Raw genomic sequence first — 14,597 nt, 5'->3', positions numbered from 1 at the left:
GCATGGCAAATACCCTTAATGCATTAAACATAACACATTACATTTTTGAAAATAAGAAGATTGAAGTGACGCTATTTCCTCCGACCACCACTCTGTATTCTGCATGCTAGGTGTAAATTATGTGGCACATAGATGTTGTGAGTGTTTTTGTCCAGCAGTAAACTATACTGCTGAGGTGACAATAATCAGAAGAGCGCTCCTATCCAGGCTGCACACATAACAGATTATGTGTAAATTTTATTGGATATGACATCTTCTGACAGGTTTTCAACATTAAAATAATTCAAATCGTCAGACTTCAATATTTTGTCACATATACCTTTACATTGTCATTTCTACAGCTTCAATTCAATCATTGTATCATTTTATATTAGCCTACAGTATGTATTTTTCCTGTGTCTGTGTTCATTAGCATACAGTATATTCTTGAGCAACAAGAATGGACTAGTTAGTAGATTGATCAATTGCCTTGACTATTTACAGTACACTATTAAATATTGTGTATTATGGTAAATACACTGAATATTATAGGCTCAACACCTGCTCTCGACTTCTTCATACCCAACATCATTTACTCCTTGATGTATTCAGAGGACTCCAGGGTTTTAGAATGCGTGTTGCAACTGAGTGGTAGGAGGCCATTGTGGGGCCATCACAGGGATTTCTAATGGAAACCATACACTCAAATGGAAACAATAGCTCACTTATTTAGAGACAGAGGTAGGTAGAGGGCGGCGTTCCGGCGCTCTGCATCACAACGATAAGTCTGCAACAGTAGTCTCTTTTTTTTGTCACAACACAAACAATTGAATACATCAAAGAGTGATTTGGATTTTTAAGAACATTTTTAAAATAAAAAGATAGGAGTTCCTGGAATTTCACAAATTATAGTAACAATTGAAACACAAGTAGGAGACACAAAATACAATCAGTTAAAAACAAATACAATAGTCTCCATTGCTTAAGCTCATGCATCAGTGGGTTATTGGTAATGTACATAACAAATGAAAAAAAAAACTATAGATGACCTTTGTGGCGCCTGACCAGTGTTGCTAGTAAAAAATAAAAAAAAGTCTACGTAAACACAACAGTTGTGTTACATCTTGCTCTCTGAAAAGCACCTCTTGGGAAAATGGCAACTCTTGCCTGCTAATCTTTGTGTTTTTGCTTGTTGTAAAAATTAGGGAAGAGGAACATGGACAACACATGACTTTGAATAGATTTAGAGGCGGGGCTAAAGTGTCTGGCGTAGAGCCATCCTACTGGACAGAGAGCCAGGCTCTCCTTCACTGGGAAACACAATGTTAAAAAGCCCAATGTGTCATTTATATCATAACTGAAATGATAGGGTTGTTTTACCTCAGAGTTTACAAACATTACCAATGTAAACAAACCTTTTATGAGAAAACATCAAGAATTAATATTTAGTTGTCGCTTCGGATTAAGGCCGCCTATCAATCGAGTTGGAAAAGATAGTGTGTCTCCTAATCCTACGTCTTGAACTCTGGTGGTGGGGCTACCCTTTTAGTTTATATTTGGATTACAGATTGTGCCTTTAAACAGGATGTGCCCAGAGAAACACACCATCCATATACCCCCCCCCAAGGAGCCAGAGACAGGCTATAAAGCAACACATTTGGGTCCTTCTGCGTCACGGGGCATCTGTCTGTCTCCCAGACAGCATGGATGAATGCACCCAGGAGGATCCCCCCTCCCTCCCTGTCTCATTTTATTTGTTGGATTGTAGTTGAACCCTGACTTGTCTGAGACCACTCGTTTCGGGCAACGGCACCATTTCACGCCTTACTTATAACCAAACGAAGCCACTCAGGGAGGGCGTACACAGATGTTTGGGGGGTGGGCGGGTGCACAGATACTACAGTGTAACTCATTTCAAACATCCATGATGTGTCTTCCTGAGCGGTACACAATCCTCCTTATGATGTAACAGAGTAGTAATATGAGGGCTGGTCTGGACCGGCTTTTACACAAGCCTTCTTATGATGTAGCAGAGTAGTAATATGAGGGCTGAGCTGGACCGGCTTTTACACAAGCCTTCTTATGATGTACTGTAGCAGAGTAGTAATATGAGGGCTGGGCTGGACCGGCTAGTCTACACAAGCCTCCTTATGATGTAGCAGAGTAGTCATTTGAGGGCTGGGCTGGGCCGGCTGGGCAGGTAACAAGTAATGGAAACATAATTAGAGTCAAGGGGGAGACTAGAGTCTGGACTGTAGGTTTAGTAGAGCAATGTCAGTCAGTCACTGTGTGTGTCAGTGTGTGTGTCAGTGTGTGTGTGTGTGTGTGCGTGCGTGCGTGCGTGCGTGCGTGCGTGCGTGCGTGCGTGCGTGTGTGTGTGTGTGTGTGTTTGTGTAAATATCCCACATTCTTCTCAGTGCCAGTGGAGCCCTCATTCGCTATGGGCCCAGGGAACAACATAACAGCACACATACAAAAAGCAATAACAAAACTAACACAAAAAGGATTCCATTCACATTTCACTGGAACAGCATTCCTCTGGAGCCTCACCCAGGGCTGGGCAGGCGTCCCAAGTCCGATCAGGACCTGCAGCGTGGGCACACAACAAACAACACATTGTTAGACCTACTATAATACTGAAGACTAGCGCTGATTATGTTATTACAGGGACAGCGTGATCGGTACTGGTAGGAATTAATCATATATCTTCCTCAGACGGGCCTGAGTCATATACAACTTTACTGTTGGATCCAGGCTGTGACTCATTGATCCTGTAAGTACAAGTCTATGTTTCATAAGTGCTGGAATAAAGGGGCGATTTTCCACAGCAGTAATATCTATGCCCGCATATACCTGCTCCCCATGAAGTCCCTTCAAGTAGATATAATAGCGATTCTCAGTGCAGTGATACACTTCCTAATAGAGCTATTGAAAAGTGCCAACATCCCCAATGCTCCCTTTGAGGGAGGAATATGAAACATTCAGAGGCCATTAATCTTGACTGGCGCATGAGCACATTATTCATTAAATCATCATATATTTCAGCACAAAAAAAACATTACGAGTCGTATAAAAGACAGTCTGTCTGTGAAATAAAGTTTTAGTAGTCACACTGACTGAGTTATCTTGCAGTTCTTTGTCGTCACAAAGCGCCCTGTGTAGTGGATGTTACACCTGACCACATTGTTGGTGAAGTCTGACTCCAGGACCAGGTACTTGGGGTTGACCTGAAGCTGGGAGATGAGAGAGAGAGAGAGAGAGAGAGAGAGAGAGAGAGAGAGAGAGAGAGAGAGAGAGAGAGAGAGAGAGAGAGAGAGAGAGAGAGAGTGAGAGAGAGAGAGAGAGAGAGACAGACAGACAGACAGACAGACAGACAGACAGACAGACAGACAGACAGACAGACAGACAGACAGACAGACAGACAGACAGACAGACAGACAGACAGACAGACAGACAGACAGACAGACAGACAGACAGACATTATTAAGTGCATTATTAATATTCTTTCTCGATGAGCATCACCGGTGCCTCTTGGTACAGTGACACATTAATAGAGGGTGTAACTGCAAAATGAGTGGGATGATATGGATTTCAAGGGTGATTGTATTTTTTATAGCTGTATTTTTTCAGATGGTTCTTTGGTCTGAGAATAGTTTGAACTGGATGGAACTGGAATGACTGGAATCTCTGGTAATCACTAAACAAACATCTGCGAGAAAAAAAAAACTGTTGCTAAATTAATCAAAGTCATACTGCACCCATAGAAAAATTATCTAATATCAATCCAACAACATAACCGTTTAATGGTAATTGGTTGATGATTTCCCCAAACATTTGAAACATTTCAAGCTCTCAGACCTATGATTCCTATTTGATTTAGCAGTTGAAACACACTGCAAGCAGAACGGACATAGAACAGACGCAGAATAGCGCTGTTCTATGGCAAATCACTTTGGCAAATGTTAACGGCATCACTGCCCATATTGGACATGCGCAGGGAAGGAATAGAGATAAAAACCAACACCAAGCCTTTCCCCTTGGCACGTCGGATGCAGACTCCATAGAAATATTTATAACGTTACCGGGAGATTCTCCCACAGTAAAATAAAATTTAAAAAGCCTGTGCTTGGTGTGTTTGCTCTAGCGCCAACATATGCCTCTCCCATCCGTCCTGTTCTGCATCCGTTTCCAGTTTGTTTCAGGGAATGAGAGGTGACTACAATTCTGCTGAGGTTTGTGCAGTGATTGCCAGAGAACCAAACTATGTAATCCCGTTTCAGCTGGTTCTTGGACCACTCCCAGGCCAACCTGAATATTGCATAAAAAAAGGGAATGACCCTTTAAGCATGTAGACTACAGCATGATACATTCAACTAATACAAATCTAAACCTTAATATTGAGTTAACACAATTAACTTCAAGAGGTCAAGAGTAGAGGCCACCTGTACATCAATCACTTGACTTCCTGTTGCTGATGTGTCTATCCCTGCCTGACGGCTGATTCACATTGTGAATCAGCATGCAATGCTGCAAAACCAGCTCTGTGTTGGGCCCCACACACACACACACACACACACACACACACACACACAACACACAACGCACGCACGCACACACACACACACACACACACACACACACACACACACACACACACACACACACACACACACACTCTCTCTTAGCTGTCCATCGTGTTCGATGATGACGCTTGCTCCAGGGATGGGGTGAGGGGGGGGGGGGGGGGTTTAGCGACGCTGCCGCTGGTGCCACTTATCGTGGGCGTTGAGTCCAATCCTTGAGCCACACACCCGTCCACAGATGGCGCAAGGGAAGCCAGATACCTGGGGGATGCCAGCCGCCCGCTGGTGTCGTTGCGTGCGCCTCTCAGATCTTCGGTCTTGGTTTGTTTGGTGTATTTGGGAAACTGCAGTAGCACAAGTGACTTGCCAGGCTGATCTGTCGAGTGCCAGAGTTTCAAGCTGCGTGATGTTTGCACACTTTAGGAGGTCCCTGGTGTAGTCCTTAAAGTGTCTCTTTTGGCCTCCAGCAGCCCGATTTGCTCCTCTCAGTTGGCCATAGAGGACTTGGCGGGGCAGGCGGTGGTCAGGCATACGTATGGTGTGCCCTATCCAACAAAGATGTTTTTTGGCCACAGCTGCGGCCATACAGATTGAGTTGGTGTTGTTGAGGATGTCTGTGTAGGGGACTCGATCTTCCCAGGTCAGGCCGAGGATCCTTTGGAGGCAACGGATGTGGAAAGCATCCAGGTTGGTGATGTGCCGGCGGTATGGCGTCCAGGATTCTGCTCCATAGAGCAGAGTGGAGAGACATACTGCGTTGTAAACAGCAACCGTGGTGCTGATCTTCAGGTTTTGGTTTTCAAAAACCCTGCTGCGTAACCCTGCTGATGCCGCTTTATTGATACGTGTATGTATCTCCGCGTCAAGGGAGCAGCATGAGGACAGAGTGGAGCAGAGGTAGGTGAAATGATCCACTGTTTTAAGTGGAACACCGTTTATGTGAAAACTGGGAGGTGTAGAGGTTCGGGAAGTGAGTTGGGACATGACTTCGGTTTTTTGTATGTTGACCTGGAGACCGAAGGATTGGTACAGGCTGGATATGGTGTCGAGAGCATGCTGCATAGACTCTGGACTGTGAGCTAAGATGGCACAGTCATCAGCGTACTGTAGCTCACATACTTGGCAGGATTTTGTCTTTGTGTGTGCCTGGAGGCGGCGGTTGTTGAAGAGACTACCATCAAGGCGGTATTCCACATGGACACCGTCTTCATGTCCCAGGGCTCGGCGGAAGAGGCAGGTGACGGCAGAGAGGAGGAGATTAAAGAGCACCGGAGCCAAGACACGGCCCTGCTTCACCCCAACATTAACCTTAAACGATTCTGACTGGAGTTCACCCGTCTGGACTCTGGCTTGCATCCCGTCATGCAGCTGCTGAAGGATGGAGAGAAACTTGGGTGGTACCCCAAGTTTGTTGAGGTGTTTCCAGAGCAGCTCATGGCTGATGGTGTCAAAGGCTTTGCTTAGGTCTATGAAGGCTATGTAAAGATCCTTGCGATGCTCTCTGCTCTTCTCTAGCAGCTGCCTCAGGACAAAGACCATGACGGTGGTGGATCTGGTCTTCCGAAAGCCACATTGAGTTTCCGGAAGCGCAGCTTCAGAGATGTTTTCCACCAGCCTGTTCAGCATGATCTTCGCCAGCACATTCCCTGTGATGGAGAGGAGAGAGATTCCACGGCTGTTTCCGCAGACTGCTCTGTCCCCTTTCTGCTTGTAGATGACCACAATGTTTGCATCCTTCCAGTCCTGTGGGAGGGTCTCATGTTCCCAGATGTTGCAGATCAGGAAGTGCAGACGGCGCATGAGGAGGTACCCTCCGTGTTTGAAAATCTCTGCTGGGATGCCATCGGGTCCAGGGCTTTTATTGTTCTTTAGACCCGCAATGGCTTGACGGGTCTCAGAGAAGTGTGGTGGGGTGTCCAGGTGCGTGACTGGTGGCATGTCTGGGAGATTATCCAGGATATGTGGGTCAGTGGGGTTGGTGTGATTGAGTAGAGACTCAAAGTGGTTTGCCCAGCGGGTGAGGATCTCATGTCGGTCCTTAAAGAGTTTAGAACCGTCAACTGATCGAACTGGAGCAATCGCCCGCTTCCTGGGGCCATGCAGTGCTTTGATGGCATAGTAAAAGCCCTGGGTGTTGTGGCAGTCTGCCAGGCTTTGGATCTCCTTCGCCTTCTGTATCCACCAGGCATCCTCCATAGTCCGGAGGGCTCGCTGGGTTGCTGTTCTTGCTGCAGCAAAGGCAGCTTTCAGGGTGGGAGAACCAGGGCAGGACAGGAGAGCTTTGTGGGCTTCATGCTTGGTTTTTAGTAGGGACTGTATCTTGGCTGAGTTACAATCAAACCAGTCCTGGTGTCGTTTCCTTGTCTGGCCAAGTGCCTCAGAGGATGCCCGGTTACACAGGCTGGATTTCAGGGTCATCAGCCAGTAATCACCTTGTCACCTGTGGTTCCGTGAAGTTTCTGCGTTGTGTTTATCTCTTTCTCATCGTACTGACTGATACCCTCTCTCCCTCCCCAGTGATACATTCATCTCAAAAGAATTAACGACACACTGGAAACAGGATACCTCTCCTGGATGTTGATGTTTATTTCCATAAAAAAACTGTTCTTTGACTGCTATTGAATTCATTATCTCTACCGTCTCTTCTTAGTCCGATGGTAGTTGAGGCCTAGTCGTTAGCCAAAAGCCTTCCCTGTTAGCCGAAGATAGCCCTCATGGCATAGGAGGGTGGAGGAGGCCCCTCCCCCACCCTCCAGCTATTGCAGTCTCTCTGTCCACCTCCCTACGTGTCAGCCTTGTGTCCTAGTCTAACTTACACCGGAAGAAACTCTAGTTACACACAGTCATCATATCCCTCCTAGTTACACACAGTCATCATATCCCTCCTAGTAGTTACACACAGTCATCATATCCCTCCCATACAATACGCACAACACAACAGACTAACTCGTCTTGCTCAATACTTGTTTATGAGTTTTAAGAAACAGCACTGTAATCTCTCTCAACCAAAGCTCTACTAGTTAACAAAGATCTCCACCTTGCTATCTGAAACACTGACACCATTATTAACCTAATAATATCAACCTGATAATATTGAAACATTATCAATATAACGTTAGCTACCAACTTTAGCTAACGTTAATGTAGCAGGGCTCCTAATAACACAAGATACATTTCACTACGAATTGAAAATGGGGGACCCTGATGTAAACAAGACGAAAGTCTTTATCTGGTCTGCATCTCCTTAATAATTATGTGTATTGAGCCGTACTGTATATTGTACCCATTCTGCAATCTGTTAAATAAATAAATTCATTCATGCCTTTTAAAAAGTGACATGGTCGATGTAGGAGTTATGATGCGGTTTCAATTCGGTTACAGTAACGTTACACAAACTGACAACTGACTTACCCATAAAGACGGTATCTCGATCGATCTCATCTATCGTTGAATAGTGCAGCTTCTCCATGTGACGACTCCGACTCGAGCCGCGTGCATTAATCCCATGGAAAATGTAAACAATAGTGCATCGCGAGCCAGCTTGTTGCATCAAATTGATGTTTGGCTTTTGTCTCCCGAGTGAAGTTAGAACTACTACACTTCGGCTGGCTAACGTTAGCGTTAGCGTCCAGGCTAAGCACTGCAGGCTTTCGTTTTACAACAACTGAGATAAAAAAATATATATATATCATCAAACGATGCACAATAAGTTCATGAACAATAACAAAACACTCCACCCTGGGCCTGGTAGCTGCGGTGGTAGCCCTTTAGCTACGTTAGCTCCAACAAGTTAGCTTCTTAAACTGAGATAAAAATGATTTCGTAAACAAAGCTGCAGAGCAGCAGAGCCGCAGAAGAGAAACCATTCTCTGATTGGATCTCAAGGCTGCCAATCATTCAACCTCCGTCTAGCTGCAGAGCAGCAGAGATGCCACATTCTCTGATTTGATGTCAAGGCTGTCAATCATTCAATCCCCCATTCAATGGCAAGAGTTTAAATGCACGGACCGTGCTTAGATGACGTTAATAGCCTATTTTGATTGGCTATTATTTATTATTTATTTAATCCTGTGCAGCCATCTGCACGAATATTTACTGCAGTCATTACTGCAGTGCAGGCCTGCTCAGAGCTGTAAATTTTTCCCATTTTTGGAAAAAAAATTATTCACTGGCATTTTTTTACAGAGGAAAACATTTCTAATAAAAGAATTATAATAATAATTTAAAAAAAAAGAAATATGTATATATATATATGTAAATTAATAATAATTATGAATTATGAGTGAATTTGTGTTTCATGTGTTGTCATAGAGAAACCTCCACTGGTATGCATTGTAACAATGCATTGCAACAACAGGATTAGTTGTTCAATTAGTTGTGTATGAACATAGATGTGTGGACAGGCCCGGACTGGCCATCGGGAGCACCGGGAGTTTTCCCGGTGGCCTGGCCTGCACAGATAAAAAAAAGAAAATAAAATATATATAATTTTTTTTTTTTATATATATATATTTTTTTGCCAGGCCATTGTTTCTAGTTGTGGCGGCGGCGCGGCGCGATAGTTAGATAACCTAGGTGGGTGGGGAACAACCAGGATTTCACTGTCTGCGACAGAGTTGGAGAACTATCTGACTCTCTCCCTCGGATCACACACACACACAATGGAGCCGTGCTGCCGCTTGTGATTGGTGGAGGCGGGACCAGGCGATACAACTGATTGACAGTGGAGGCGGCGAATGGAATGGCAGATGGCACTCTGCAGAATACTGTAACAGCCAGGCAGTGAGCCAGGTAGTTTTGTAATAATGAAAGGTCTGTTATTTAATGTTTGTGTAAGGGCTATTTTAACTGTTGATGGGTAGTGCATCAGTAAAGTGAATATGGTATTGTGCTCTTGCTCTGTTTGAATAGGTGGAGAGAGTGGTTAACTGTATTATAATAGTAAATAGACAAATATGTTGTGCTCTTGCTTTTTTCTTTTTGAAGGTGGAGAGACTAGCATTGCTAGTGCCACAACAGTTTTATTTGAGGTTCATAACAGTACATTGTACTAAGCAATTGTTGGCTCATTAGTTTGTGATTCACATGCACTAAAATTCACCAGAATGCAGGAAATTAAGTCTTTGTAACAAAAAAAATCCTGGTGGGGGACCCCCAGACCCCCCGCTTAAAAAGTGGCCTGACTGGGGCTATATTTTGCGCTATATCTCCCGGTATGAATTATTTCCCCAGTCCGGCCCTGTGTGTGGACATATAGTTGTATGTACTTATATAGTTGTATGTACATACAAGGGCGTATTAACGCCACAATTCGTTTTGATGCATAATACGTCTTTTTTAAATATTTATTTATTTTGTAAATTGTAAAAATGGACAAACGTTCATTTATACCAGTTCATATATCAAGAAACAGGGCAGAGAAAGAGAGAGAACTTCAGTTTTACTGTACAAAAGTATATTAGTCTGTAAAAGGTTAGCATAAAAAATGGATGTTGCAAAACGTTCTACTCCTTAATGCAGATAAAACTGAGATGTTAATTGTTGGCCCCCCAAACCACAGAGGCCTGTTTCAGGACATCTCCCTCAACTTTGATACCAGTCATGTATCCCAGAGCTCCACCATAAAAAACCTCTGAGTCATTTTTGATTCCTCCCTCTCATTTAATGCACATATAAAAAATGTCACCAAAATTGCATTCTTCCATCTTCGTAATATCGCAAAAATACGCCCCATTTTAACTCTGGCTGATGCTGAAACCCTGATTCATGCTTTTGTCTCATCACGTCTGGACTACTGTAATGCACTTTTTTCAGGCCTACCTAATTCAAGCATCAAAAATCTTCAACTCGTGCAAAATGCGGCTGCACGGATACTAACTAGAACTAGAAAATTTGATCACATCACACCAGTTTTGTCCGCCCTACATTGGCTTCCTATCCAAGCCTGTTCTGACTTTAAAGTGCTACTCCTCACCTACAAAATTTTAAATGGGCTTGCACCGCTCTATCTATCCGATCTCATCTCCCGATACTCGCCCGCTCGTGCTCTGCGCTCACAAAATGCGGGGCTTCTATCGACCCCTAGGGTTAAAAAGAAATCCGCCGGCCACAGAGCCTTTGTCTACCGCGCTCCCTACCTGTGGAACAAATTACCTGCCGTCATCAGGGGCGCCTGCTCTGTCGAAGCTTTTAAATCCCTGCTTAAGACTCATCTTTTCTCTCTCTCCTTCAACCTACCTTGATCTCACCTGGTCGGGGACTGACCTTTAGATTAATCTGTGTAGTTTAGTTATGGTACAGGGTACTACATGGTACCACTGGATAGTTTTCTATAGGGTAGTTTAGTTAGGGTACAGGGTACTACATGGTACCACAGAGTACTACATGGTACTGCATGGCACTACAGGGTACTACATGGCTCTACATGGCTCTACATGGCACTACATGGCACTACATGGCACTACAGGGTACTACATGGTACCACAGGGCACTACAGGGTACTACATGGCACTACAGGGTACTACAGGGTACTATAGGGTACTACATGGCACTACGGGGTACTACATGGTACTACATGGCACTACAGGGTACTACATGTCTGCTCCTTTGCAGCACCACAAACATGGGAACTCTCTAACTCCCCCCCCCCCCTCTTTCCCCCCCCCCCCCTCCCTCCCCCCTCTCTCTGAGTGCCCGTCTCCTGGCGCTGACTAAGGTGATGGATGCCTCGGGGTCTTGGCCAAGATTGTAGTGACTGCTCTACATGCACCTCCGAGGCCTTGGATCAGTTATTCACCGCCGTCTGTCCGTGGTCCTGTCAACTGATTAACAGTATTAACAGACTGTTAACAGATTAACAGTCAACGCGGTTTCATTGCTGGGTTAAGTACTTCTATTCTATTCACATAATACGCTTACTTCATATATCTACTCCATTCACATATATGCCTACCACTTGTATCTATTGCTATGTCCGCCTACTACAATCTCATGAGCTGTCTAACGCCTGTCCCGTCTCCCTGTCTCCCTATGACTTGCTGTCCTGGAGTGTTGACCGGAGTGTTGGACGTCCCGTGACGAAGGCCGGGAGATTGCGACCCCCTCTGCGTGCCCCCCTGTCTCCGGAGGTCTCGTAGTGGTGACCGGAGTGCCGGATGTCCCGCAATGATGTCGGGGAGTTCGCGACCCTCTCTGCGCCACCCCCTATCTCCCTGTCTCCGGCTGTCCCTGAGCAACGACCGGAGTGTTGAATGTCCCGTGACTAAGACGGGGAGGACGTGACCCTCTTTGCGCCGCCCCTGTGCCTCAAATAGATCCGCTATCAACTCTATCTTTAATCTTTCAAAATGTTCAGTTGCTATCGCTATTAGCTCTATCTTTAATCTTTCAAAATGTACAGTTGCTATTGCATGCACTAATCTGTGTTTCACCACACACATGAGTGCATGCTTACCAACTGTCCGTCTGCAACACTACTATCACCAACATCTAAGAAGGGAGATCCCCCCTTGAATGGCCCTTCTAAGGTTTCTCTCCTCCACACTGCCTGTGGAGCTTTTTTCCCTATTGTTAGGTTTTAGTGAGTTTTTCCTTACCTTCGCGTGGGGTATGTCTGGGAGTGCTTGCATTCTTTCATTTATTTGCATTCATCTAAAAATGTTTGGACCTTATGGTGTTCTTGTTCTGTTCTTGACTTATTGTTATGTTTTCTTCTTGACTTGTTTAAAGAAGACCTGTACGGCCCATGGGGACATTAACGTGTGTTGTCGGGCCCTATAAATAAATTTGATTTGATTTGATTTGATAAAGCAAGCATATCTGGGCATTTCCATGTTGATAAGAAAATATCTCTTTAAGGTACACTTTGACCAGATTAATATGCTATGATTAATCACAGTTAACTATGGACAATCATGCAATTATTCGTGATTAAATATTTTTATCGATTGACAGCCCTACTACATACATAAGTAAGTATTATTTAGCTTAGTATTCTATTTTCAAGAGTTTGTCTTGTCTCTGTGTGTGTTCTAGTCTTTGTCCTGTTATCTGTTATTATATAGGTTGTTATGTTGCATGGTCACAATGTAAGATTTTTGTGGAGCCCAGGAAGAATAGCTGCTATAATCCTACCTTATCAGTTATCAATGTATAGTATCATCATCATCATCATCATCATCAGCATCATCATCATCATCATCATCATCATCATCATCATCATCATCATCAGCAGCAGCATCATCATCATCATCATCATCATCATCATCATCATCATCATCATCATCATCAGCAGCATCAGCATCATCATCAGCATCATCAGCATCATCAGCATCACCACCATGGCCATCACAATTATCATCATCATCACCACCACCACCACCATTGTCATCACCATCATCATTTTCATTCTGTTCCTATAATCACTCAGTAAAATATCTCATTCATTCTTTGCATTGCGGTGTGGTCTCTCACCAGCAAATGTGTACACGAGCCGGTGATTCACAGTCTGTACTGAACTTGATCCAGTGATTGTCTTACACTTAGTGTCTAGAGTTTGTACTGAATTTGGTAGATCTGCTGTTGGCTTCTCAGCCCCTACCTCATGGAATACCCTGCATGAAACCCTGAAACTAGACATTCTAGTGTCTATGGTCGGTTTAGAACCTTGATGACCAATCAGGTCACCACAATATGTAATTGTTCTGATTGTCTCCCCATCCCAATTTAGTCGTTGTGCCAATTCCCCCCCTCCCCTACCTGGTTGTTGTGCGCATGTTCTCCTACTGGTCGGTACAAGGGAACCCTGAAGTCATCCGCACGCTTCCTCCGACACATGTGGAGACAGCCAGTGACTCTTTTTTCACCTGGCAGCGAGGACTCTCATTGGTGAAGTGTAACGCGTGGGATGTCACGCTGCCTTCATCAATTCCTGCCTTACGCTGAGCAGGCACCCAGACCTGACCTGTAGGCGTCGCTGTCCACAACGCCAGATTACCACCCACGACTTGCCCTCCCCCTAACCCAGCCAAACGAGTTAGTATGACAATCAGCCCAAGCCTCAAGCAATGCTGACTCCGGGAGTCGAGACCGCAGCATCTTGCATTGGTGACGAGTGCAATCTCCGCTATGCCACCTGACCACGATTGTCTGATGTTTCTGTATTTATTAATGGACTATGACATTCGTGAATGTAACATCTCAACGACACTGTGAATGCGTTTAACATAGGGCTGGGCAATATGGCCAAAATATAATATCGCAATATTTTTCTTACAGTATTTAGTTTGCCAGTACAAATTTCAATGTGATACGACATCTTTTTTATTATCATTCATTATCTTGTAATACAATTGTCTTGGTGTTATTTCATTAAGAATTGTCTATTTTCCTTTACCTTTTTAATACTTAAAAATATACAGTATGTATACTTAACAATATGTATAGGCCTATATATCGTTGACATTCATACCTTTGCCTGGACCTATGGCGCTATATCTTAATATTCGGTATACCTCCCAATACTAGTTAAACTACTCAATGTATTTATCAAGTATAAATAAAGATTGAATAAATTAATGAGCGTGATGTATGTGTGATTTTATGGATACTGTATGTTCATCCTGCAGCTACCATTGAGAAACAGGCATGAAATGCAGAGAGACAGGCTGAAGGGTGGAACTGCATCATAACCTGCCCACACAGAGTATTAGGTGAATACTTCAAATGTCTAAACTACAGAAAACCTTGCAACTTCACAAGAACTTTCAGGTAAATGTGTTCCGGTTGGTCTGATCAACATTGCTTATGATGAGACGTGACCTTGTGCTGCCTTCGAACTTGTCAAGTCCAGGCATGTCCAGAAGTTCTCCCAGCCAGCGTCTTACCTTTAGAATGTAGTTTCCAGGCTGGATGTCTGTGATGTCGATCCATTGGCAGTCGATATCAGCATTGTATGTATCGTAGCAGCCCGGGCTCAGACCCTGGAGGAGCACAAGGGGTGGAGAAGAGTTCATGTGGAGTTCATGGGTGTCCTTC

At 44.3% G+C, this 14,597-nt stretch overlaps 1 protein-coding gene across 1 annotated transcript in view; it reads right to left on the bottom strand.

The window, feature by feature from the left end:
- Nucleotides 1–204: 204 nt before the first annotated feature.
- Nucleotides 205–14,597, bottom strand: part of loxl1 (lysyl oxidase-like 1) — a 79,389-nt gene continuing 64,996 nt past the window's right edge. Inside the window, exons 5-7 of the mRNA XM_084337749.1 lie at nt 14,447–14,542; nt 3,097–3,212; nt 205–2,565 (exon numbers count right to left, since the gene is read on the bottom strand). Of these exons, the coding sequence (XP_084193875.1) occupies nt 2,559–2,565; nt 3,097–3,212; nt 14,447–14,542 (219 nt within the window). The 3' untranslated portion in view covers nt 205–2,558. The remainder of the gene's footprint in view (nt 2,566–3,096; nt 3,213–14,446; nt 14,543–14,597) is intronic.

Source organism: Notolepis coatsorum (genome assembly GCF_963971535.1).
Source record: "Notolepis coatsorum genome assembly, chromosome: 20".
NCBI lineage: Eukaryota > Metazoa > Chordata > Actinopteri > Aulopiformes > Paralepididae > Notolepis > Notolepis coatsorum.
Note: the sequence above shows the minus strand (reverse complement) of the source record. Positions and strands in the feature narration are given on the sequence as shown.